This window comes from Danio rerio, chromosome 3, assembly GCF_049306965.1.
Source record: "Danio rerio strain Tuebingen ecotype United States chromosome 3, GRCz12tu, whole genome shotgun sequence".
Taxonomy (NCBI): domain Eukaryota; kingdom Metazoa; phylum Chordata; class Actinopteri; order Cypriniformes; family Danionidae; genus Danio; species Danio rerio.
Window position 1 is genome coordinate 20608044 of NC_133178.1, and position 24831 is coordinate 20632874.

The following is a 24831-nucleotide window of genomic DNA, read 5'->3' on the forward strand; positions in this document are numbered from 1 at the left end:
GTTTACACTAATGTGTTGTCATTTTTAAAAGGCATAGGATTACGGTTGCGGCCGGCATTCACACTATGCGGAATATTTGGCGAACATTTAAAACACTATAGAACCTCTTTTTATCTGTTTTGCCTGTACAAAGCATGATTTTAGGGAAGTGTAGATGAAAGGAAAGTGTGAAACGTCACACAACAGTGGCAGAATATGTAGTACACTACCTGACCAAAGTTCTGTCTACGATCCTAGTTGTAAGACAAACAAATAATATCTGGACTTTTAGCTGATCGTTTGGAAAAGTGGCAGAAGGTAGATTTTACCCATGATTCATATGTTAAACTGCATCCCAATCCTCACAAATACTTCTGAAAACTTATTGAAACCTGCATGGACCCAAGATTCTCACAGAAATCAGTCAAATTTGGTTGAGGAAAAATCATAGTTTGGGGTTACATTCGGTATGGGATTGAGCGAGAGATCAGCAGAGTGGATGGCAACATCAACAGCCTGAGGTATCAAGACATTTGTGCTGCCCATTACATTAAAAACCACAGGATAGCGCTCCTTCTCATACTTCAGCCTCCATATCAAAGTTCCTGAAAGCAAAGAAGGTCAATGTGCTCCAGTATTGGACTGCCCAGTCACCAAGCATGAACATTATTGAGCATGTCTGGGATAATATGAAGGAGGAGGCATTAAAGATGAATCTAAATAATCTTGATGAACTCTGGAAGTCCTATTGATTTCAATTGTCAAGCCCGTCTCACATGATCATTACCAAAGAAATAGACAGCAGTTTAGATACCTGCAAAATATGTGCATGTCCAGTGAGCATGAATGCTCATGTATCATGCATTACTGGCTGTATAGTGTGGACATAAATTGTTTTTCGGTTTTATTTTTTATTTATTTATTTATTTTTTTTACATCAGAATGGATGATAGGTGTTTCATTTCAAAATGCTAGTGTAAATGCCACTTTGGATGAATATGTAAATACATGCAGTTCTTTTTCAAAATAAACACACAACTGAAAGTCCAGTGGTGAGAAAACAAGGGTTAAAAAAGCATCTGGTCAAAGTGATATGAATGTTTTTGCACAAGCTTAAACATGAAGTGACTGGAGCTCTGAATTTCTATTTAACCCTCTGGGCCTTTGTTGTTAACATGACTATATTACTTGGATAACAGATTTTGTTCTGCATTTGCCATGTCAGTGAAAGTCCAAGACCAATTTCCTGGAAACAAGAACACAAAGTATATTCTATTCTATTCTATTCTATTCTATTCTATTCTATTCTATTCTATTCTATTCTATTCTATTAAAATACCATCCATCATATTAGATATTAAACCAAGGTCTTGACTCTCCATGGTCATTAAATAGCACTTCTGAAGAGTATACTCTTAAAAAAAAGAATTTATTGCCATTGAATGCTTCATGAAGAACTTTTCATACTAATGAAGTTTTTTTTTTGTAATGGCAGAAATATTATTTGCATTCATTCAATCATTCATTCATTCACGCAGTAACCACAGACCAACTGCAGTTCAATTGTCTACCAACCTTTTCACAATGTTCACTTTTATACTGTAGGATGTTTAAAACACTAACAACTTTCTAATTACTTTTTTCATCCAGAGTTTGTCAGTTTGTTCTGTTTATGCGTTCAGTGAACATGGTTATTTATTCACACATTAGGCTTTCTCTATAAGGAAAGAGACATGCCACATGATTTCATTTTTTTGTTGGCACTATAAAAGATAATTTAGAGGGAATGTTTGAAAAGAGATCAATGCTATGAAGTGTGGTCTTGTTTTCATTTTTTTTTCTTCTGTCAAACATGTTGAAAATTAGCCAATGGGAATTTCTCTTTTGACATCCATCCAAACAATGTCATCTGGTCTCTTTCTGTGTAGCAGCATTATATTTTGACACAAAGCTACTTTCTGTTAAGTTTTGAAACTGTTTATGGTTTTGTACTGTAAAACAACTGGTAAGCAGCTATATAACGTTCTCAGCATGCACTGCCTCAATTACAGCTATGTTCTCGGGGAAGCAAAGTTAACCTTTCATGCTACTCTGAGCTGAAAAAAAAGGATGTCAGGGATTATTTTTGGCGAATGCTCTGAGAGCTGTATTTCAAACCTCACTTTAAGTGTCAGCAGTCACTGACCCAAGGGGTTTGAAGCTTTTACAGAGACACATAGAGTCGAGCTCTAAGAGCAAAATCAGACGGTTCTTTTCTAGATGGATTTTTGATCGCTTGGCATGAGATTGACCTTGTGGATTCATCTTGTGAACCTTTCACTTGACTAACAGAGCTAAGGTTAATAACATACAGAATCAGAGCTTCACTTTTCACTGATGACCTACTGTAGACACTGACCTTTGACTTACACAGGCATGAGCAACTGCTTCCTGCCGCTTTTCACAAGACGATGATGAACAGTTTTCAGCATCTTCAATCAGTTTTTATTGTTTAGAAAAAAAACATATGCACATTTATAAAGTTATACTTTATCATCTTTAAATCAAATAGCAAATAAAGAATTGTTAAAGCAGGATCTTTTTCTAATACAAAGTCAATGGGTGGGACAATAAATTTAATATTGTTCTTCCTTCTGGCAGATAAATTGCCCCAGTATCGTGAAGGGGACACTATACTGTCAGTGTACGCCGCCTTTTGGATGAGACGTTAAACCAAGATCCTGACTGTCTGTGGTTATTAAAAATCTCATAGCACTTCTCGTAAAGAACAGGGGTGTAACCCTGCTGTCCTGGCCAAATTCCCTCCAATGGTCCTTGCCGGCCTCCCAATCATCCCCATCCACTGAATTGGCTTTACCACCATTGTCTACCATTGTCTCTCCATTAAACCAATAGCTGGTGTTTGGTCAGCACACTGGTGCTGTTGTACTGTGGCTTCCGTCACATCACCAAGTGTGCTATATAAATACACACATTACATTACATTACTTTACAATAATAATAATAATAATAATAATAATAATAAGTACTTTTGGCTTTCTTCCTTTCTCGGCTCTGTAATTTACCCAACTATGATGACTTCTGCTGGAATGCCCAGAAACGTGAAAAGGATCTATTAGTACATAAATAAACAAAAATGATGAAATATAATAAAAAAGTATACAATTTTGCATTATTATTAACAGTGTTGGGCAGTAGCGTTGCTACAGTTAGTGATGCTACTAGCTTAGCTACATTTCTCAGAAATGTGGCGAGTTGCTACTTTCTACGTCAATTAACTTTTCAGTAGCTATGTTTTTTTTTTTTTTTTGTCAAGTTGTATAGTACACACAAGCTACATTTAACGGCACCAACATTCACGAAGCTGTAAAGCCGGTGTCTGGCCGATGAAAGTAAATCCATATGATAGTGAGAATGACGATTTTTTCTTCTTCCTGTTTTTCGGTGGTCGACAACAAACTTTTTGGCTGTTACTGCCACCTCTCGCTATGGTTGGTGACGTCGAAAACATCAGAAATTTGCTTAATGTAAGGATGACTGAGGGAGAGGGGTTAGTTCTGAAGCAGGATTCTTCATGACTATACCCCGAGAAGTACATGTTAAGATGCGATAACGTTAATTATGATACTGAGCTCAAAGAAGTACTCAAATTAATTTGTTGTTGTACTTTTTATTAATATTTATAGTATATAAAGTTACATATGCTCTCTAGTAAAGTATACTATGGTAATTACTATTAGTTTATGAAAGTTACTAATGATACTTTATGTAGTGTAATTCATTAATAAAGAGTTGTAAATATACATACAATATAATGCTTATTCCTAAATATTTCCCTTTACTAATAAATATTATAGTATTTTAAATGTGTAGCATCTCGTTTTATTGGAGTTTTTGCTGTTATATACTATAATTTGTTTCTGTTTAGTACAGCATATTATTTGCAGTAAATAATTGAACTAAACAATTATACCTCATATGTTTCATTGACAGTTTTATTGATCACTAAGATATGATTGACTTGGATTTAAGTTGCTGGCATTTAAAAAATAAAAATAGCAAAAATAGCTTAGATTTAGCTAAGCTACTTTTGCCAATTAGCTTTTACTGTAGCTTAGCTTGCTACGTTTCTCAGATGGTAGCTTTAAGTGTAGTTAAGCTACATTTTAAGTAGAGTAGCTAATAGCTTAGCTCACAACATTTTTCAAGTAGCTTGCCCAACAATGATTATTAATATTATTAACATTAGTAGTAGTAGTGTGGCTTTTTCCCTTCTTTTATTTCCTTTGATAAAAAGTGAAAAAAGGTAGCATTTCCCTAGTGTGCTCAGACTTTGTGATATGATATATCAACTGCATGATATATATATGAATCATGTTGACTTGAATCTTGAAGTTTTATATCTCTTTTTCTGCTTCATTGGTGTGTTTAGTGTTTACCGGTTTAAATTCCAGCACAGGCGGTATAGTTGACACCAGCTTCGGTGACTGTGAATCAGAAAGTCAATCCGGTTGAAAGAGAGCATCAAGCACTCCTCGTAGCCCATCAAAGCACCAACAAATATTTGCCAGTCGAGCGTTCTGAACACAGGCTCCCTACAAAGAGTATTGAATGAGCTGGAGAGGGAGAAAGTTTCAGTGTTTACTCTGACATCCGTCTCATTGATTTGCAGAGAGCGAGGCCTTTAACAGTGGTCCGGCTCGTCTTTCTGAGAGCCGACACATTGATTCAGTGAAATGCCCCCCTCCAATTCGCTGTCCAAAGCACTTTTGATTTTCCACATTTGACCACAGGCTTCTGTATTTAAACTGTATTTGGCTTTCCAGCTGTCGATAGACTGTAACAATATCACTTTTTGCTGATAACGCAGCTTAAGAAAATGCCATTAGGAGGCTCGATTTTCTGTATATACAACACTAAGTATGCAAACCATGCCGGTTTTCATTAGTGGCGTACAGTATATATCACATGGCTATTATTTAAATGTTAATGATTTGACATTCAGGGTTTTTTTTAATCTGACCTCTAACCAGTATGCCTCTCCAATAGATCCAAGCCATTAGCAGAACAGATAAACTCTGTTCTCATGCTCTCAGATCAAAACATGATCTATTGTCATTTTAATGACCTATTATGATAATTATATACACCTACTTTTTCCCTATTTTTCTGTTGTAGATGAAAAGGCTTATCTCTGACGTACTGTATATTTATTACATACACAGTTGTTCACACATGCACCCACACAAATATGTAGGTTCACACATTTATTTCCTTTTTCTCTAAAACGGACATACACACACAAGGATCCGCCTACAAAAACACTCACGCACACACAGGTGTTATTGCTGTCATTATTAATCCTGTTAATATTACTCTTCACATGTTTTATTTTGAGGTGTTGTGTGTGGGATTTAGTCCATGATGTATGGTCACTTTCTTTTCCCTTTTATTCTAACAAGAATAAATCACAGCATAAAACTACATTAAAAGATTTTATTAGAAACACTTGCTTATTTAATTCATTATTCATTAAATCAACTCTTATGTTTGTTTTATTAATTAATTCAATTCATGTTTATGTAGCGCATTTACATAGTTCAATTTATTTCAGTGTGGTTTAAATTTCACTGCTGAAAGTCCAAACACCGAAGAGCAAATCCATCAGCTCCACAAGTCTCAAACCAAGCAAGTCAATGGTAACAAACTTCACCAATTGAAGTGAAGTAAAAAAAAAAGTTGAGCATGACCATTTTTCCTCTGGCTAATCTTCTGTTGCAGAGCTGCAGGATATTCCAGGTTATTTCAGAGTTTAGGAGACATAAATAAGAAGGCTCGACCTCTTTTAGTAGACTTTGCTATTCTAGGTACTACACGAAGCCCTGAGTTTTGAGATCTTAAAGAGCAGGTTGGATTAATGAATCGTGTTTAAATTAGTTAAGTTATTTTAAGTAAGATAAAATAGCTGGGTTAGCTGGCATTTCTGTGTGGAGTTTGCATGTTCTCCCCGTGTTTGTGTGTTCCACCACAGTCCAAAAACATGTGGTACAGGTGAATTGAATAACCTAAATTGGCTGTAGTGTATGAGTGTGAATGTGAGAGTGTATGTGTGTTTCCTAGTACTGGGTTGCAGCTAGAAGGGCATCCAAATATGCTGGATAAGTTGGCGGTTCATTTCACTGTGGCAACCCCTATTGATTAAGGGGTTAAGCCAAAGAAAATGAATGAATGAATGAAAATACTGCAGAAAACATTATTTTAGAGTTTGGATAACATTATTTTATATTTTACGTCATATTGTCGGTGTATAAACAACACTTTTCACTTGTCTTTTTCTTATTTTAAAGCATAGTAGGAAATCTGACGAGGTTAATGTTATGCAAACTCTAGTGCTGTTATGAAGCCCTGCTGTGTGACAGCTGACATGTTTGACAGGAAAAACACTCTTCTCTTTGTGGCCAAGTTTGACTATAATTCACAGATGAGCTCTGATCAATAGAGAGTCACTTCGTATTTTGTTTAAATCTAATATTCATGTCTGTCATCTCTGTCTATTTTCATGTCATTTGTCTTTAATTTCCACCTTATTTGACTTGGTAATTGGAGCTTTCCTGAAAACAGCAGCACCAGCTCCAACCATCCTTTCTGTAATACTGATAAAAAAATTAAACTAATATAGATTGACAAAGGGTGACACGGTGGCGCAATAGGTAGTGCTGTCGTCTCACACCAAGAAGGTTGCTGGTTCGAGCCTCAGCTGGGTCATTTGGCATTTCTGTGTGGAGTTTGTATGTTCTGCCCGCCTTTTGGGTTTTCTGCGGGTGCTCTGGTTTCCCCTACAGTCCAAAGACATGCAGTACAGGTGAACTGGGTAGGCTATATTGTCCGTTGTGTAGGTCTGTGAATAAGATGGTATGGATGTTTCCCAGAGATGGGTTGCTTTAAGGGCATCTGCTGCATAAAACATGTGCTGCATAAGTTGGCAGTTCATTCCGCTGTGGCGACCCCGGATTAATAAAGGGACTAAGCCAAAAAGAAAATGAATGAATAGATTGACTAAGAGAGGGAAACTGAGCTAAACTACAAGTACTAGCAGTGGATTTAATTCTGGAATTATATTGGCCATATTAAATGTTATATAATTTGGTACTTATGTATTTATAATATTATTCCCATATTGGGCTCTAGTCTATATTTTTATACATTGTAAAAACCAACAGTCAACTTTATCAAATGAAATGAGTGTAGTTAACTTAAAATTGACGGAAAGTTAATTCTGCTCATTTGAAAAGAGCTTTGAACTCAACGTTGAAGGTAATGAGGTAATTAAATACCTCATTACTTCAACTTAAATGGAGTAAGTTCACAGTACTCATATAGATTAGTTTTTGAACTAAAATGGTTTGTTGCTATCAGTGTCCTCAAACGGTTTGAGTTGCCTTAACTTATTGGTTTTTACAGCACTCAGTTGGTTTGAATTCTCTTCATTTATTGGATTTTATTGTGCTCAAATTGCTTCATTTACGCAACTAAATTAAGTTCACAGTGCTCATTAGGATTCGTTTTTTAACTTAAATGGTTTGTTGTAATCGGTTTTCTCAAATGGTTTTAGTTACCTTAACTTTTTGTGTTTTACAGCGTAGAAGCACTTATTATGGGAGAATTGGCTGAAATGCCATCAGTGTTAAAGGAATAGTTTGCCTACCTAATGCCAGGTGGCATTTTTGATTTTGAGCTTGTTTTCCCTGTGTTTGTGTGGGTTTCCTCAGGATGCTCTGGTTTCCCTCACAGTCCAACTACATGTGGTAGTGAATTGGATGAACTAAATTGGCCGTAGTGTATGAGATGTGAGAGTGTATGGGGGTGTTTCACAGTGCTGGGTTGTGGCTGGACAAGCATCCGATGGGTCAAACTTAAGCCTGAATATTGGGTGGTTCATTCAGCTGTGGCGGCCCCTAAAAAATTTGGGATTAAGCCGAAGAAAAATGAGTGAATAAATAAATGTCAAACTTTTAATTTGCTGAATAAAAACCTTTAAAAAGTGTTTAAAAATAACCCAGTTCTGCTGGAAAACCAGAGTAAAGATGTTTTTCTCTATGTGTGACCGAACCAAGGCTGGAGAAAGCAATGTATTTTAATCAAAAAGCAAACTGAGCTGTGCGCAAAAAAGCATACCCATGCGCCTTACTCACTGCTCCTGCTTGACGCTGATGCACTGCTCTGCTCCCGATGAAAGTCCTGTTTGTGAACATGCATGCCGAAAAAATTGCAGTGCTGCTCATGTGCCGCTCATGCATTGTGTAACAGTCTTTTATACGGAGGTGGCAGCACATAGTGTTGCAAGTCGACAAAACTAAAGTTTAAATACATTGATGGTGACCTTATTTAGACTAAGCATGCACTTAAAAATACCCCAATTTGGGTTATTTTTGGTAATCCAGCACTGGGTAAAAAAAGGATGAACACAACGTTGGGTTACTTTGACCCAACAAATTGGGTTACATGTTTAACCCAGCATGCTGGCTTGGGATTTTTAACCCAACTATTAGTAAAAAATGACTACACTGCTGGGTTGAATGTGACCCAAAATTCTACCCAAATCTAGAAACTTTGGTGATTAAAATGACTAAAATAAAAGCCATTCTACAACAAAACATACTTCAGTAATGGAATTTTATTCATGACAAAACATGTAAAACATGTGTCCATCTGGATTTAAGACATTTCCACCTCAGCATTAAAAAAATGTGTCAAACTGTATCGCAGAAACACTGTGACTGAAGTCAGTAGCAATGCATCAGAATTAACTTTTTATAACATTTACATCATGCATAAATCAGGAATCATCTGTAAGAATCAATTGCAATATAAGTGCAGAGTAGAGGAAAAATAAACACACAACTAATAATAAAAAAGCATCTAAATGACTGCTTCTGATCAATTTTTTTGTATGAAGCAAAAAGAGGGGATGAGTCAGGGAGGTAGGACTTATTAAACCTAATTCTCGGCCATGAGTCGGGTAAGACCACACACAACAGATAATTCATAAAACATTTTTGTATTCTTTAGACTTGTCTATAGAATTTAATTCTAATAAAATAAATATTCAAGCATCACTCCAGTTGTGTCTTTAGTTTGTTTTTTATTATTAGAATGAGGAAACATTTAGGATTAATTTATGTTATTTAATTAGAATATTAATTTTATAATAACAATAGTACTGTCATTTATTTAAAATTATACCTATTTTTTGTTTATGTATAAATATAATACATAATAATTTATTTTTTATTATTTTATTTTACTAGAGCTGTGCCCCAGTAGAGCTTTTAAATCTAGCAATGTCCCTGAACATCCCCAGCCTCATACCTACATACTTAATTGATCTGTACCATATTGTACCGTAGCTCCAATACTGTGAACCCAAATTGATACTATCACTAAAGTGTGTTTCTGTGTTTGCAGGTCCGCTCAGCTGTTCGTAAGCGGTGGCATCGCTGGCAAGACAAACACTCCATTCGGGCGAGAGTAGCACGCGCCATGTCTATTCCCACCTCTCCAACGCGGGTCAGTTTCCACAGTATCAAGCAGTCGTCAGCCGTCTGACCTCAGCAGAAGTGAAGTATCCGTCCCCGTTTCTTCTGCTCCCGCTCTTTCCGTCCTCAGCTAACCAATTCACATCCTCTGCAAAACCCAGGGATAACAGCTATGGGCCAAACAGGGTACGATCCTCAGCTGAACCATGTGAAGGATGGAGATTCACACAGACAATGAGATCCACCAGCCGAACACGAACCACTGTTTCAGGAACAGATTAGGGCATCGGTGGTCTCAGTCAGCAATGGGAGACCAATGGAAGGAATACGACACACACAAAAGTTGGATAACTACAAGCAAAGGGTATTTATTTATAGTTGTATGTTGCCTCTTCTCCTGCTGATCTGCTCTTCTGTCTCAAGTCTTCAATGATTGGAGACCCTCAGTTTATTCCTAATGTATTTCCAAAACGATAAGAGTAGGGTTATACACTACATGGGCAAAATAATTGTGATTGTAATCAAGACATGCATTAAAATAAAAGCAAATTACGTAGAATTCCACCAGCATTGAATCGAAAACATGTAAGAATGAGGATAAATTCGATAATGTCAATGGTTTTGAGATTAAACACTCAGTATATTGTTTGTGCTTCAAGTGTAGACAAACTTTTGACCATGTAGAGTATTAACTGTAAATTATAGGAATTCAAAGACAACAACATAATCAGAAGCTAAAAAGTCAGCATTTTTCCAATCGGAAAAAGAACTGAATATCAATGTGAACTTGCATTATTGTTCTTGAATCTATTGACTCATGCATTGGGGATAAATGTATTGAGTCGTTCAGATTGTGACCCTTACCCACTTTCTTTCTTACTCTTCACTCGCTGCTCTTCACGTCGTTGCAGATAGTATAAGCTCCCTCTGATTCTCACAAGTGAGCAAGATCATTCAACATGGACACTTTTTTGCTTTGAAAAGATGAGTGCTTTTATTGCTGCAAGTACAAGTACGGAAATTGTAAACAGTTTTTACAAAGATGAAAGGTACATGTTAATGCTCTCTAAGCCTGTTTGCATCCTGGGACTCAAGGATATATCGAAACCCCGGGGAGAAAGAGGAAGGAAGCGGGAACAGGATCCTGAAAGACTGTCATCATGCCTGCTAAGGTAGAAAACGGCACGCTCCGATGCTAAACACATAACACAATCTTTTAAATAAGAGGTTTATCACAGAACAAAGAAAGGATTTCGATTTTATCCTACAATCGGAGCGTCAACCAAGCGGGCGATTGAATGTATTTCAATTAACGACTCCAGTGCTTTTCCATGCACATTTTCATATAAATTCCCAGATGTTGAGCAGGAAATTGAAATGATCATAGTGCTAAATCTGAAAGTTGGAGACTCTTTAAAAACAAGAGAGTAATTTTAATCAAAGATGACTGGAGGTTGTGGGTGGTTTTTGTTTGCACAGCCGTATTGGGGACAGTTCAACCAAAAAAAATGACAATACTGTCATCTTTTACTCGCCCTCATGTTGTTCAAAACCTGAATAAATTTATTCAGGTAAAGACTTCAGTTTTTTTTATTAGTATAATATGAGTTGCACCAATGCACAGATCTTTTCTCACATGTAGTATAGTTTTTGTCCCATCTGTGGCTGCCAGAGTTTCTTTCATTTTCCTATTCAACCCTGCATGAAATTACAGCTGTTAATCCAGGTATTTGCCGCATGTAGCTAGAAGCTTGAGAAGTTTTACTTTTATATAATTTGCAAGTGAGGAAAGAGCTCTAGAACTGCATGATTAATTGTTAAAAGATTGCGATCGTGATTCAAACACCCATGTAAACGTATTCCTAAATTACAGCAAATGTCATATATCTAATAAACCCTTGATAAGTCACATGAGTAAATTCAAATTTGCTTTACCCCAGAGAGTGTAGATGGCATACCATATAGTTATGAAAGAACTTTTGTCTCCTAATATGGAAATATTTTCGTATATTTGTATATTTTTGTATATACAGGCACAAAACATTATATGGTGTAGGTATTTGGTTATATTTTGGTTGCGACATCAGAGGAGCAAAATTTAATGTCAGTTTAATGTCAAATGATGTCATAATAAGACATCCATGCTATGTCAGTATAACATCAGTAGACATTGATATTTGGTTGATTTTAGGTTGTGGAATTAACTAACCAAAGTCTTAACGTCATAATGTGACGTTCATACAACGTCATAGTCTAACATTAGTAGATGGTGATCTTTGGATGGTTTAAATTTGTGGCATTAACTTGTTTTCAACCAAAATCCAACGTCCTGGTGATGTTGGTGTACATCTGACATCTGTTTGTGGAAGCAAGTTCATGTTTAGATTATATATATACACTCTGAGAAATAAAGGTACAGAATCTGAACAGGTCCTTAAAGGTATATATTAATACCTAAAAAGTAGAAATCATACCTCATAAGTACCTTAATAGTACAGAAGTGAACCTTAACCCTTTAACTGCCTGCTATACCAAATGGTTGGCCATTTTTTTGTTTTAAATAATGACTGTTAAAGTCAATGAAAGATTGAATGTTTTAAATAATGGTTTACACTACACAGTATTGTAGGTTTCAGAATAATCAAACAAACATAAATCTGTTCCACTACTACACTTGATTTTGGTTTTATTGTTAATTGATTGTTTATTTGTTTTATTAAAAATAAAGAGGATTTAGTATTTAACAGTGTTTTATTTTTATAAATTTTTTTATATAAATTTGTTTTACACTTCATATTTTCAGATTTTTCATATTTTCAGATTTTTCATAGTATACGTATTCAATATGGTAATTTTACCAGAAACCAACATATCAACTTCTACCAAATGGTTATTATTTTAGAAATTATGCGATGTATTGCAAAAAAATTGCATTAAGTTAACTCGCAACATTAGGAGTTAAGAAATTCAATCTTTTTTTTTTTTTTTTCTGGTGGGGCAGTTAAAGGTTAAAGCTACAAAAGTGTTCCCTATTGGTACTAATGTTTACTTGTATGGTACAAAAGGGTACCTTTTGAAAAAGTACCACCGCAGTGATTTTGTACCTTTATTTCTGAGTGTGTATGCTTATATGGTCATCAGACCTCTGTGTGGGATCACAATTATCAACCAAACAGTAGCTACAGTATTTCTATTACAAATATTAAAATGATCACAGATAACTGGGATAGCAAGTTATAGTGCGGATATAAACACTGATAACAGTGAAGATTGCATCAACTACATTCAAATTGGCTCAACGAGCTAAACCTTTAACCTTAGTGCATCATAAACATTTCACAATTAGTTTTATATTTCCAGCAAAGATATAGCCTAACTATCATTAATGTTCGATATATAGTCCAGTCTTAAAGTTTATTAAAGATGTTATTACTTTAATTATCCTCTAGTCCAGTAGCAACAAATTAAATCTGATTTGTGAATGAATCTTTCAGACTGATTTCATGAATAAAATCACAACTGATTTGTGCTTAAAAGTAAAAGTCAGGTGGCTTCAGAGCAACATGAGTGCAAGTAAATGATGACACTTCATTTTTGGGTAATGAAGTCTTTATTTATCAATGATTAACATGAAGGTGCATTTGCCTATTGGTGTTATAGATTTAGGCAGATATTTATGAACAGCAGGGAAATCACAATGCCGTTTGTGGACCATATTTCTTTTTCTAGCTTCTTTAGAAAGCTGCTTTGTGTGGAAGGACATCTCTGAATTGAAAAAATAGAAGAGCGCTGAGCTTTTGTGTTGATTTAGGACCAGTTTCTCCAATTCAAATCCCTCCAGAATCAGGCCAAAACAGTCACCTCAGCAAAACCTGCTTCTATATCATCACAGGGTCAAGACAGATCTGCATTTAAGGCCATTTAACATCAACTCATGTGTTAAAACCCTCGCTAAGCTGAGCCACCATTGACCGAGTCCTGTGACCGCTCACTGCTGACTCAGCACAGTAAAGCAGATTTAGCTTTTGTGCTACATACATCCAATCAATCACAACTGATAGGAAGAGCAAGGCTGTTAAAAAAAAAAAAAAAACTGACTCAGGACCTTCATCTATGCCTCTGTGCTCTTCTGACCTTCCTGAAAAATTTGTGCAAGAATCGTTTGTAAAAGCTTCAGGAGATTCCACATTCTGCAATGCTTGTTGTGTGTGTCCAGTAGCATTGTGTAGACTAGTTTGACATCTAGTTGTGTATGTATATATAGGACAACTAGCATTGTGGAGTTGCTAATTTACCATACATCAGCGGTGTGAATACAAACCAAGGACCAAGCTCATGTCACTGCTGAAATGGCTTGTTTTCGTGTTGTTTAGTGCAAAGGTCTTTAAATCTGTCATTTTTGTAGTGAAATTTGATCTTTTTGTTCTGAAATTGTAGTTAATGTTTGCATACCAAGAGACTTTGGTTTAGAAATATGATGGAAAATGGAAACAAAAAGTTGGAAATTTTGCCTCGGCCCATGCCTGTCTTAAGATTTTGCTTTTGTGCTGGACTTAAAAGGCACACAAGAGAACATTACCCATTAGCCATGTTTCAATCCACTTATTTTTATGCCCATTTTAGAGTATTGCATAGAAAATGCTGGTCCATTGGTTAATGTATTTAGTAACATGAACAAAAAATTAGTAATACATTTAATATAATATTTGTTCATCTTTGCTAATGTCAGTTAATGTTATTTAGGTTAAATAACATTAGTCATGTTAGCTCATGGTGCATTAATGTAACAAGCACAACTTTGGATTTTAGTAATGCATGAGTTCATGTTAAACTATGATTACTAAATGCTGTATAAGATTATTCATACTTAGTTAATGTTAGTAAATAAATTAACTGATGGACCATCATTCTAAAGTATTACCAAAATCCATAATGGAAATGTCAAGATCATGACAACTATAGATTCATCACAACAGAGTAAATCCAGTACTTTAGTCTGGTTCAGAAACACTATAACAGGGCTGGTGTCCTGCAGATTTCAGCTCCAACCTGTCTCAAAACACCTGCATGGATGTCTCTAAAAAGCTGATAAGAGTTTGATTAGCTAGCTCAGGTGTGTCTGATTGGGGTTGGAACAAAACTTTGCAGTACACCGGCCCTCCAGGATCGACTTTGGACACCCCTGCACTATAGAATGTATACATTACTGAAGTATTTTTTCATTAGCGGTGACAAATTAATATCAACAGAGATATTTTCAACTTACTAGTAGAAGATTTCTTAAAGATCATGTGACACTGTAGAATGGAGTAAATGTACTTAAATTCAGCTTTGCCATCACAGTACATTGATAAATATCATTTCTGAATCTATATAAAACAATAAAGGAAACTAAGTATTTTAAATTCTGATATTATTTCATAATATTACTGTTTTGATCAAATAAATTAAGCCTTAATGAACAAAAAAAAATAGTTACTGACCCCAAACCCCGGTGTATGTGACTGACTATTTAGTTTAAAATGATTTTCTACCTGTAGTTACATTTTTAAAGCATATAACATGGCCTTTTATCTCAATTTGCAGCAATAATGGAAGATCCTATAACAAAATAAAACAAATCATCCCATTGATTTGCAGGCATGCTATCAATTTACAAACAGCACAACACCATTTACCGACAGACAAAAATATGTAGTAGATAATGTTCAATCAGCCAGTCATTAGGGGTTCATTTTGAGTAAATGACCATCTGACTGCACATTGTCTCATTTATCAGTGAACCGCTTTCCATTTAAAGAAACAAATGGGTATGAAATATTGATTTGAGCTGAACTTATTTGATTATGTCAGAAGAAAGGGTCTGCCGAGTGCCGTTGAACTAACACACTGTAGGAAATTGGTTTTTCAGGGAAAACGATCAAATGTGCAGTTCAGCGGTCAAAAGCCTGCTCTGTCGATTGCCCAATCACAATCAAGTATCCCAGTAATGAAAAGACAGAAGCGAGAGACCAAGAATAGCTGGATGCTGAAAAGCTAAACTCCACACACAGACAGTGATGGATGTGATGCGGACAGAAATGAGAGACGCTTAAGTTACTATTTAGGCCGAGCAGATCTGTTTGCTTGTGTGTATATGTGTGTGTGTGTGTGTGTGTGTGTGGAATCGTGTCACCTGAGGGATCTGATTTAGCATCATGAGCCTGAAGACTTTCACAGCACTGCTCAGGCACACTCCATCAGCCTTCACCCCACTATTTATAGCGATCTGACAGTAAACAGCTCAAATGTTCACTTAGTATACAAACCTGAGAGGCAACTTGTAAAAAAAAAAAGCCCTCTGGAAACAGTATGTGTGCAGTCTATACAACAATACAATATTACAGCATAGCATTATCCTCTAAAAAAGCTCAGTTAGTAAAATATATAGTGATTTGGGTGTTCGCTGGAGCCATATTCTAGTGTCCATTAGCGCTAATGGTGTCTAACAGTAGCTATAATGTACACATAAAACATACAGTGTCATGCATATCATTTATAAACCATTAATAAGTCATTTCTTGAAGGTAGTGCCATTTATAGTTTCAGCATATTTGGATGCCGGTTCAAGGGGGCTATATGTAAGAATTGTTGATTTGTTAATTGATTTTTATTAGCACTGCTTGTAAAGCTAGCACTTACTTGTAGCTTGTTATTCACTAGTGTTTACTGTGTATTTCACTCTTTCAAATTGATTTGTGGAATCTTGATCTTTGCTTTAACAAATGTTGGTGTTAAAATGTAACTGCAATTCAACAAAGTGACTTTTATTGACAGTTTTAAAAGCTTGAAAAGTAAAAGTACACATATTTTCAAGTATTATTGCTTAAATTAAATGTTGAGTCTTGCATAAATTTACAAAATTAAGTTTGAATCAAGCCTAACTTATTACAGTAAGTAAAAAAAAAAAAACATCATGACTTTGTGATCAAGTTTAATCATGATAAAAACATTAACAATGTGCTAAAACTGTAAGCTGTGTACATGCTAACATGCTGCCATAGATATTTGCATTAGATATCGCCTAAGCTGTTGTTGTCTATTGGAAGGAATGCATTAATAGTGCCATATTAATACAGTGCTCCTTTGAAATGCATGTGGGACCAAGGTGTAGTGGAGGACTGGCAATCTGAAGCCATAGATATATACACATATATACATATATCTATGATCGTGGGTTTGCCCGGTGGTCAGTATGCATTTTTTTTAATTACGAATTTTATCATTTTACATCACTTTTCTATATCAATGGATCAGTGGCCACATGGACATTCCTGACAAAGAGCATGTGTTTGTGTGCATGAAAATGTATTATCTTCCCTCCCTGTTAAATTTGATTTAATCCATGTCCTGAAACACACCCCCTCTACTGCTTTTACTTCTCTTTCTGACGGAGGGAGCGAACTTTTGTGAATGAATCTCTGTTATGAACGACTCGTGTGAACCATTGATATACCTACGTTTCAATGTGCATATCCACATTTCTGACCTAAATGGTATATAACGTTTGTAATATGCAATAATTTAGGCTGGACAGTATGCACATTGAGCCGCAGGCCATGTTCTGTTATCAGGCACCCTTATACATTACTTCAAAAACTAGCCGTTACTTCACTTAGCTGACAATACTACTAGCACCGCAGCGTCTTGTTGTCATATTTCATTTACATTGCTTGCAAATTTTTTTTTTCAACAATAATAGCATAAGCCTAGTATTTAGTGTGAGTTGGTGCTACTTTGCCCTATGGTCAGTGCAGTAAGTGACTGTGTTATTATTAATAACGTGACTTTTGTGACATACAAATACGTGAAAAAACGAAATCTTACCTATGAAATGTTCTGCCTTTATGCTTTGTTTTATTTGTTTGTTTGTAACTACGACCGTATGAAGCGCAAAATCCAGCATATTCAGATTGGCTTTAGTCTTGACTAGTGCGATTGAATGACTTTTGTCCTGGGAGCACTGTAGGCTACTGTGTATTGAAGCATGCTCAGGGTGCGTATGCGATATCTAGTGAATATATCTAATGTGCTAATCATGCTAGCTGTGTGTAGGCTAACACATGCTAGAAAACCATAGATATATACACTAGATATCGCATGAGACCCTAAGCATGCGTCAATAGCGCCGCCACATTGGTACAGTGCTCCCAGGACAAATGTCATTCAACCGCACTAGTCAAGACAGTGTTATTACGTGAAGATGCAGGACTTTAGCGCTGTCTACGGGTGTAGAAACGAGCAAACAAAGAAATCAAAGCACAAAGGCAGAACATTTCATAGGTAATATTAAGTTTTTTTTCTGTTTTTGTATGTTCTGAACTTTTGTGCTAATCAGGTAACGTTATTGATGATAACAGTCACTGTATTCACCATAAGACAAAGAAGCTCCAACTCGCATTAAACACTCGGCTTATGCTAGTTTTGTTAAATAAAATCAGCAAACAATGCAAAAGAAATATGACAATGAGATGCTGCGCTGCCAGAAACTTGTATTATTGTCGGCTAACGTTAGTGAAAGAGTCGTTCGGGGGATTCATTCACAAACGAATCGCTCCCTCCGTCAGTATGAGAAGTGAAAGCAGGAGAGGAGGTGTGTTTCAGGACATGATTAGATCAAATTTAACAGGGAGGGTGGATAGTACATTTCTGTACACACAAACACAAGCTTTTTGTCAGGAATGCCCGTGCGGTCACTGATCCATCAATGTAGAAAAGTGATGTACAATTATAATTTTCGTAAAAAAAAAATAAATAAAAAATTGCATACTAACATCCAGGAAAACTCCCGATCATAGATATATGTGTATATGTGTATATCTCTGGCTTTGGATGGCCACAGTCCTCCACTGTACGTTGGTCCCGCATTCATTTCAAAGGAGCGCTACCCTGTAGCAAGATGGCGGCGCTATTGACGCATTCCGTCCAATAGACAACAATAGGCCAGGCGACATCTAGTGTATATATCTATGCTAAAAAACATGTGAGTAATGTGCTAAGCATGCTAGTTGTGTGTATGCTACTATGCTGCCAGTAGGCTAACACATACTAGAAAACATCTAATGTGCTAAGTATGCTAGCTGTGTGTATGCTAACACTTACTAGAAAACATGTGAGTAATGTGCTAAGCATTCTAGCTGTGTGTATGCTAAGATGCTGTCAGGATGCTAACACATGCTATAATACTGGCTAACAATGTGCTAAAACAAACAATAGCAATATTTACCCATACTATGCTACAACATGCTAACATGCTAAACACTTTATCTATCAATCTACCCATCTATTTAAACTTTTAAACTAGTTTGAATATTAAGCTATTACAAGCTGTAAACAAAAGCTTTCCTAACTGCTGTTTACTCACGGCTGCCATTTTAGTTTTGTATTTATTTTGACAATGAGAGGAAAAGAGCAGCACATATTTACATACTAATCTAAATGTTGCTCCCAGCTGTTTGAACTATTGTAACAGCATTTATTTTTAGCTGTGGTTAACAGCCACTGGTGTTGCTAATAACAAGCGTTTCAGATTTCTACATATAGCCCTCTTAATGGTTTCTCAGAACTGAAGGCATCCTTCAAGCTGGTGGAATATATAAATGTATTCCGTTTTTATATGCAGACAACCGTAACCTATGTACTGTAAGCAATTCATAGTGTAAAAAACAAGTGTACCGCCATGGCTCCATGGATGTTGTTCTGTTTGTTTGAGTAGATTTGATTCAATCTGTGAATTTCAGGCGATAGTACCTGGTGTGCTGACAGTTTTGTAAGTGACATTCTTGATTTTCTCTTAGGTGATAAAACAAATACAAAATATCCCATACTTGCATTTTAGGAGGTTCCCGAACCACATTGCTTTCGATTTGAGCCAGTGAACAACAATCTAGCAACCACCCAGAACTCCCTAGATGGCATGTAGTCATTCAAAGTACTTTAGAAAACCACACTTTAGCTTAATAGTGGTAGCTTTTTTCTGGGTTTTGTGGCATGTGAGTAGTAGTAACTCTTCAGTGCTCATTTAATTTGTATCATGCTTTCCTTTTGGCTTTTGTGTAAGGCTCATGTGACCATCATTCCAAAGCAACCCCTCATTTTCCATACCCTTAAAGGGATAGTTCAGCCAAAGATGAAAATTCTGTCATCATTTACCTCTTTTCGTTTGTTACACACCTGTTTGAGTCTTTGGTCAGTTGAACTCAAAAGAAGAGATGGAATTCTGGATAGCTAAAGTATTTTTTCCTACTATGGAAGTCAATGGTTACAGGTTTTCAGCTTCCTTTAAGAATATCATATTTTTGGGTTAACTGAAGAAAGAAGCTCCTAAAAGTTTATAACCATGTGAGGGTGAGTAAAAAGTGAATACATGTACATTTTGGCTTGAACTACCCCTTTAACCATATGCAATAATCCAAAGTAAAGCCTTGTGCTCCTCCGGTGTGCCTCAAAGAAGGCCTAAAAACAACTCTCTGCTGTCGATTTATGGCTGTATCTCTGCCCATTACTCAAATACCTTCTATGGCTCAAAGATAAAAATGTTCAGACTCACCATTCTTGGTAAGGTCAGTGTCTGTATCAGATTTATTGGCCGCCGCATCATCCAGTTGGAGTTGTACGTTCTCAGTATTAGTTCAGTCATTTCTATTAGTGTTGTCATTTCTGTGTTAGTGAGCTTTTGCTTGATTTTAGAATATATCTGTGAGAAGCAACACTGGTCTCTGTGTTCGTCTATGTTTCCTTTATTCACTGAAAGTCATTTTCTTTATCATTATTTTTGGCCTTGTTTTCCGATTAATATCTTATGATACATTAAATTAAAACACAAATTAACCCTTGTGCACTGTTCATATGTACCACCCGTTTGTTATGTTAAGTATGAAAACATCCACTGAATTAAACTGCTGTAAAAATGCATCAGATTAAAAAAATAAAATGTTTTTGCATAAATCTGTTAATTAACCTCAGCTCTGATGAAACCTCAGCTCTTTTATTTTTTTAATTACAGAATTTTAACTCAATAGCCAAATTCACAAATAATGTAATTGATTTGGTGAAAAAAAATGCACAAAATGTCATATTTTTAAAAGTAATTGTGGACTGGATTTTTTTATTTTATTTTTTTTTTACCTTTTAGGACTGTCTTGGACATGTGAACAATTACTAACAACAATGGCTTTTATGCATTGTTAGATTTTCTTTTTCTCTCTCTATTTTACTCTTGGTGGCTGTTTTTGCCCCATTGACTTGCATTATAACCACATTTGATGGTGCATAAATACAGTCTTTGTTTTTGTTTACTCCATGTAGTTCTGACAGCTGAGATGCATATTTTGATTTTCTCAGACACATCAAGGTAAAGTGCGCAAAGGTCACTCTTACACACATGCACACACTTTAATTGTGTTAAAGTGTTGGTAAGTGTTATTGTGTCATTGGTGTATGTTTGTAATTGTTGTCCTAAATCCAGTGCTGAAGAAAAATTTCCTTTTTGTGTCAAGCAGAACGGACAATAAAGTTTAAACTAAACTAAACTAATTTGCTGTTTTACCATATATCCATATAAAGTCCAGAAACTAACTAAGCTTTTTTTGCACAGGGGTTCTAATCTAAAGGGTTAATGGTGCCAACTAATGATCAACAGTAAATATTACAAATTGTACCTCTTCCCAACAGGGAAAACCACCAACAATCGTAAATGCATGATTATATGCTGTCATGGTTGTGCAATTTAAAAAACTGTGGTTATAATGGAAGTCAATTGGGCAAAAACAGCCACCAACAGTAATTTAGGGTGAAAAAGTTTTAAATAAATAATAAAAAAAATGCACCAAAGGCAATGATGTTTCACATGTCTAAGACTTTTATTAAAGGTATTTTAAAAATCCAGTAAACAGTTAGTTTTTCTATTGAGAATACGTCATTTTGTGTGTGTGTTTTCACCAAATCACTGACATCATTTATGAATTTGGCAATTAAAGAGTTAAAATTCTGTACTTTTCTAAGCAATCTAGTAGTTTTCATCAGGACTGATGATTAACAGATTAATGCAAAAATAATTTGAAATTTTTTTTTATCTGATGCATTTTTACAAGCAGTTTTCATCCCTAACATAACAAAAGGGTATTAAATTTGCCCAGAATGTATTAAGGTCTTTAAAAATGTCAAAACATTTTCTCAAAATGTGTGTCAACAAAATTTGTCACCAAATATCATCCCGCTAGAAAAAAAAAAAAAAAAAAAGTTATTGGTTATTGCCAGTTAAGACTCAAAATCACCCCAGAGTGGATGAAAACACCCCCAACAGTGCATAAGGGTTAGGATTTGTATAAATATAAAACTGGAAAACAACACAAAAAAGCTGATTAAGAAAACAAATTTTGCAAAATGTATTTTCTCTTTTTATTTTTAGAGGTTGAGAAGAAGTTCTTCCAAAGTTGTGAAATGTACAGAAGGTCTGAACAAGTACAAGCTCTGTATTTGTGACAACGATGTCAATATGTGATCTTTTTTCGGGTATTTCTGTTGTGTTTAGTCGCTGATGTGAAAGTGTAAAAAGAAGAATTTATTTATTTATACATTTACGGCACAGAAAAAAAAACAATCTATATATTTATCTCACTATTTAAATAGGTCAGCAAACACGAGGCCACATGTGACTCATATCAATATATCCATAACATTAATGTCCAGAATGTGTGAAGATAATGTAATCTTGTATGTCCTGCTTTTCGTGGTTCTGTGAGACAATCTTTGCCACCAATTTCTGTCACTTTCTGCAGTGCTTCAAGAACATTCTATTTATTACTTTTGCTCATTTGTTCCTCTGTTCGTTTTATGACTGATTCTGTGTTTGAGAGAATTTAGGAACTGTACAGAAATTTATATTTACAACTACACAAAGAGTAAAGTCATATGTTGAAGGCATATAGTACTGTGCTGATCAAGATGTGCATTAAATTGTTTTTCTTTTCTAAATCCTTTTCTTGTGTCACTTGTTCACATTCCAGGGTTAAAATATTACAATTTACTATAAATCTTTGTTCAGAGGAACATCACGTTACTTTGAAGATATCAAGTTCCTTGAAAAGACTTTAATCCTTTCAGTGTGTGATTACCTCATGTTTTTGTAATTCTACAAAAATGTGTGAACGCCTTCTATAGGTTTGCATGACACACGAGCTCTATATCTGTAATCAAATGCTGATGTATGTTCTTCAGGATATCCTCTAAAGCTCTAAAATAACATGCTATCTGAGTCAGATCAATGTGAGGTTAGGAGAAATCTAATCTATCTTAAAAGGGGATAGAAATGCTGTGTTTTGAGTGAAAGGGGTATTTTTATCTGGCTTTAAAGGTTCAAAATAGCATTTCTTCGATATTTTACCTGCTCAAATTCCCTAGGTGTTTTTCATTATAATGAAATGCTTTCCTTGACACTCCTTTCATAAAGCTTCCTGTACATATTCTCTTTCTTTTACGTTGCTTTTTAAAGGTGACAGAGTTCAGCGAAATCATTCGCTGAATAAATCTTTGCCTTGCATACTTAACAACTGAGACTATCTGTAACAAATACCACCTAAAATGAACTAGACAAGTGCATTCAGATGCCCTACAGGTGTAAAAATACCTTAAAAGGCTTCATTTGTGAAGACATCACTGACAGCACATTAGCACAGAGGCCAAACCAACAAGCACACATTTTATGTTGTTAGACAGCTGTTAAAAGCATTTTTGTTCTGCGTACAGAGATGTTTTTTGGTATTTTGGAGTAGCAACACCCAATAAATGTAAGTGAGATGATTGCTTAAATGGTTCAAGCATGGAAAAATCATAGACACAGAGAAACACCTGCCTTGGGAATTCCCCATGCTTTCTCTATTCTTGTGTAATAGCTGTCATGTTTTTCAGTGTTGTAATACCTACGTTTTTCCAGACAAAGAGTGATGTAAAGTTATATAAAGTTCTTTTCTCTTTTTTTTCATTTCTGCTTTTTTTTTCTTTTTTTTTTTTTTGTCTAATACAAACACATAAGATATAACCCCCCTTATTGTCCACTTAGGCCAGGGGTGTCAAACTCAATTGCTGATGGGAAGCTGTCCTGCAGAGTTTAGTTCCAGCCCTGCTTCAACAGACTTAAGTGTGCCTTGCCTTGCACTGTAAAGTAACCTAAAGCACTCAATTAGTTTGATCTCATGTGTTTAATTAGGGTTGGAACTTATGCCTCGGTTGGTTAGGGTTTGTGCGTGTAAAATTCTGTTGTACGGCGCTGTGAAAAGGGGCAGGATTAAACAATATGATTAGACATAAAAAAAAGCAAGTGATTGGTCCATATTTTACATTTCTGTCCAGAGGGGTCATGTTTTGATCTTTGATTGGTCTCACGTAATCATGTGATGCAATTTTGCTAGTCAGAGTTCACTAAGCTTGAACTTTCCAATGCAGCGAACTGTGAAACAGTGAAAAGTCCGACGCATTCGTTTGCGTATGAATGGAAGTCTATGGGGAGAAAAGTGCAGTGTGACTGCAAAACGATCACAAACCATCCGAGCCCGGCTATATCACAGTGTTTTATGGATATGTAATAGGCATACGGCTATATGAAGAGAGAATTATGAGTAGGGCAGGAGGTCATTTCAGACATCCCAATTCTCCCGGAAGTTTCGGGAGTCTCCCGCAAATGCAGAGACTCGCGGATGCCCGCAAACGAGTGATAATCCCCCAGTAATCGCGCGTCTCCCTCCTGGTCCTCAAATATGTTGCACACCCTTCTCACCCCTCCACACCGCATCCCTCCTCTCTCTTCAGACACATCACGCACACCCTGTCAAACACCACCAAACCACCACCCCCCGACAACTGAGCGGGACTCTGCTATATAAACCCTGAAACTCTGACCAATGTGAGGAGAGTTTACTAACTCATGACTTGTTTTTGTTCCTTTTAGAAACTTTGCAGTGTGAAAGCGAACCACATCAAGAACAAAGAGCAACATTGTAACAATTTTAATCCCTGTTTCAGAACAACTGAATTCGAATCAAAGGTGTGAAAGCAGCCTTAGTTTGTCACCTGAGGCAATGGACACAATAGAATGTTTTTTGTTTTGTGGCAACGCCTTTTGAAAAATCTCAAAAGATAAACTTGAAGATGGCATTTTTGCATTATTGTGTGGACTGTGAAAATGAAGGCTTTTGAATTTTTTTTTTTTTTAGATTATTTACTCATGTGATCATTTCATCTAAAATAGTAGATGAAAATATACAGCAGTTCTTTTAGAACC

At 35.8% G+C, this 24831-nt stretch overlaps 1 protein-coding gene across 2 annotated transcripts in view; it reads left to right on the forward strand.

Moving 5' to 3' along the window:
• crhr1 (corticotropin releasing hormone receptor 1) overlaps nucleotides 1-22529 on the forward strand; it is a 225860-nt gene extending 203331 nt beyond the window's left edge. Inside the window, exons 14-15 of one of the 2 annotated variants that reach the window (XR_012400935.1) lie at nucleotides 9445-10687; nucleotides 21964-22529. Coding sequence is in view for 1 of the 2 variants with exons in the window: in XM_691254.8 (XP_696346.3) it covers nucleotides 9445-9585 (141 nt within the window). In the remaining variant the exon portion in view is untranslated. Of the gene's footprint in view, nucleotides 1-9444; nucleotides 13590-21963 lie in introns of those variants that run through there. The other variant, XM_691254.8, reaches the window with a different exon arrangement.
• Nucleotides 22530-24831: the final 2302 nt, after the last annotated feature.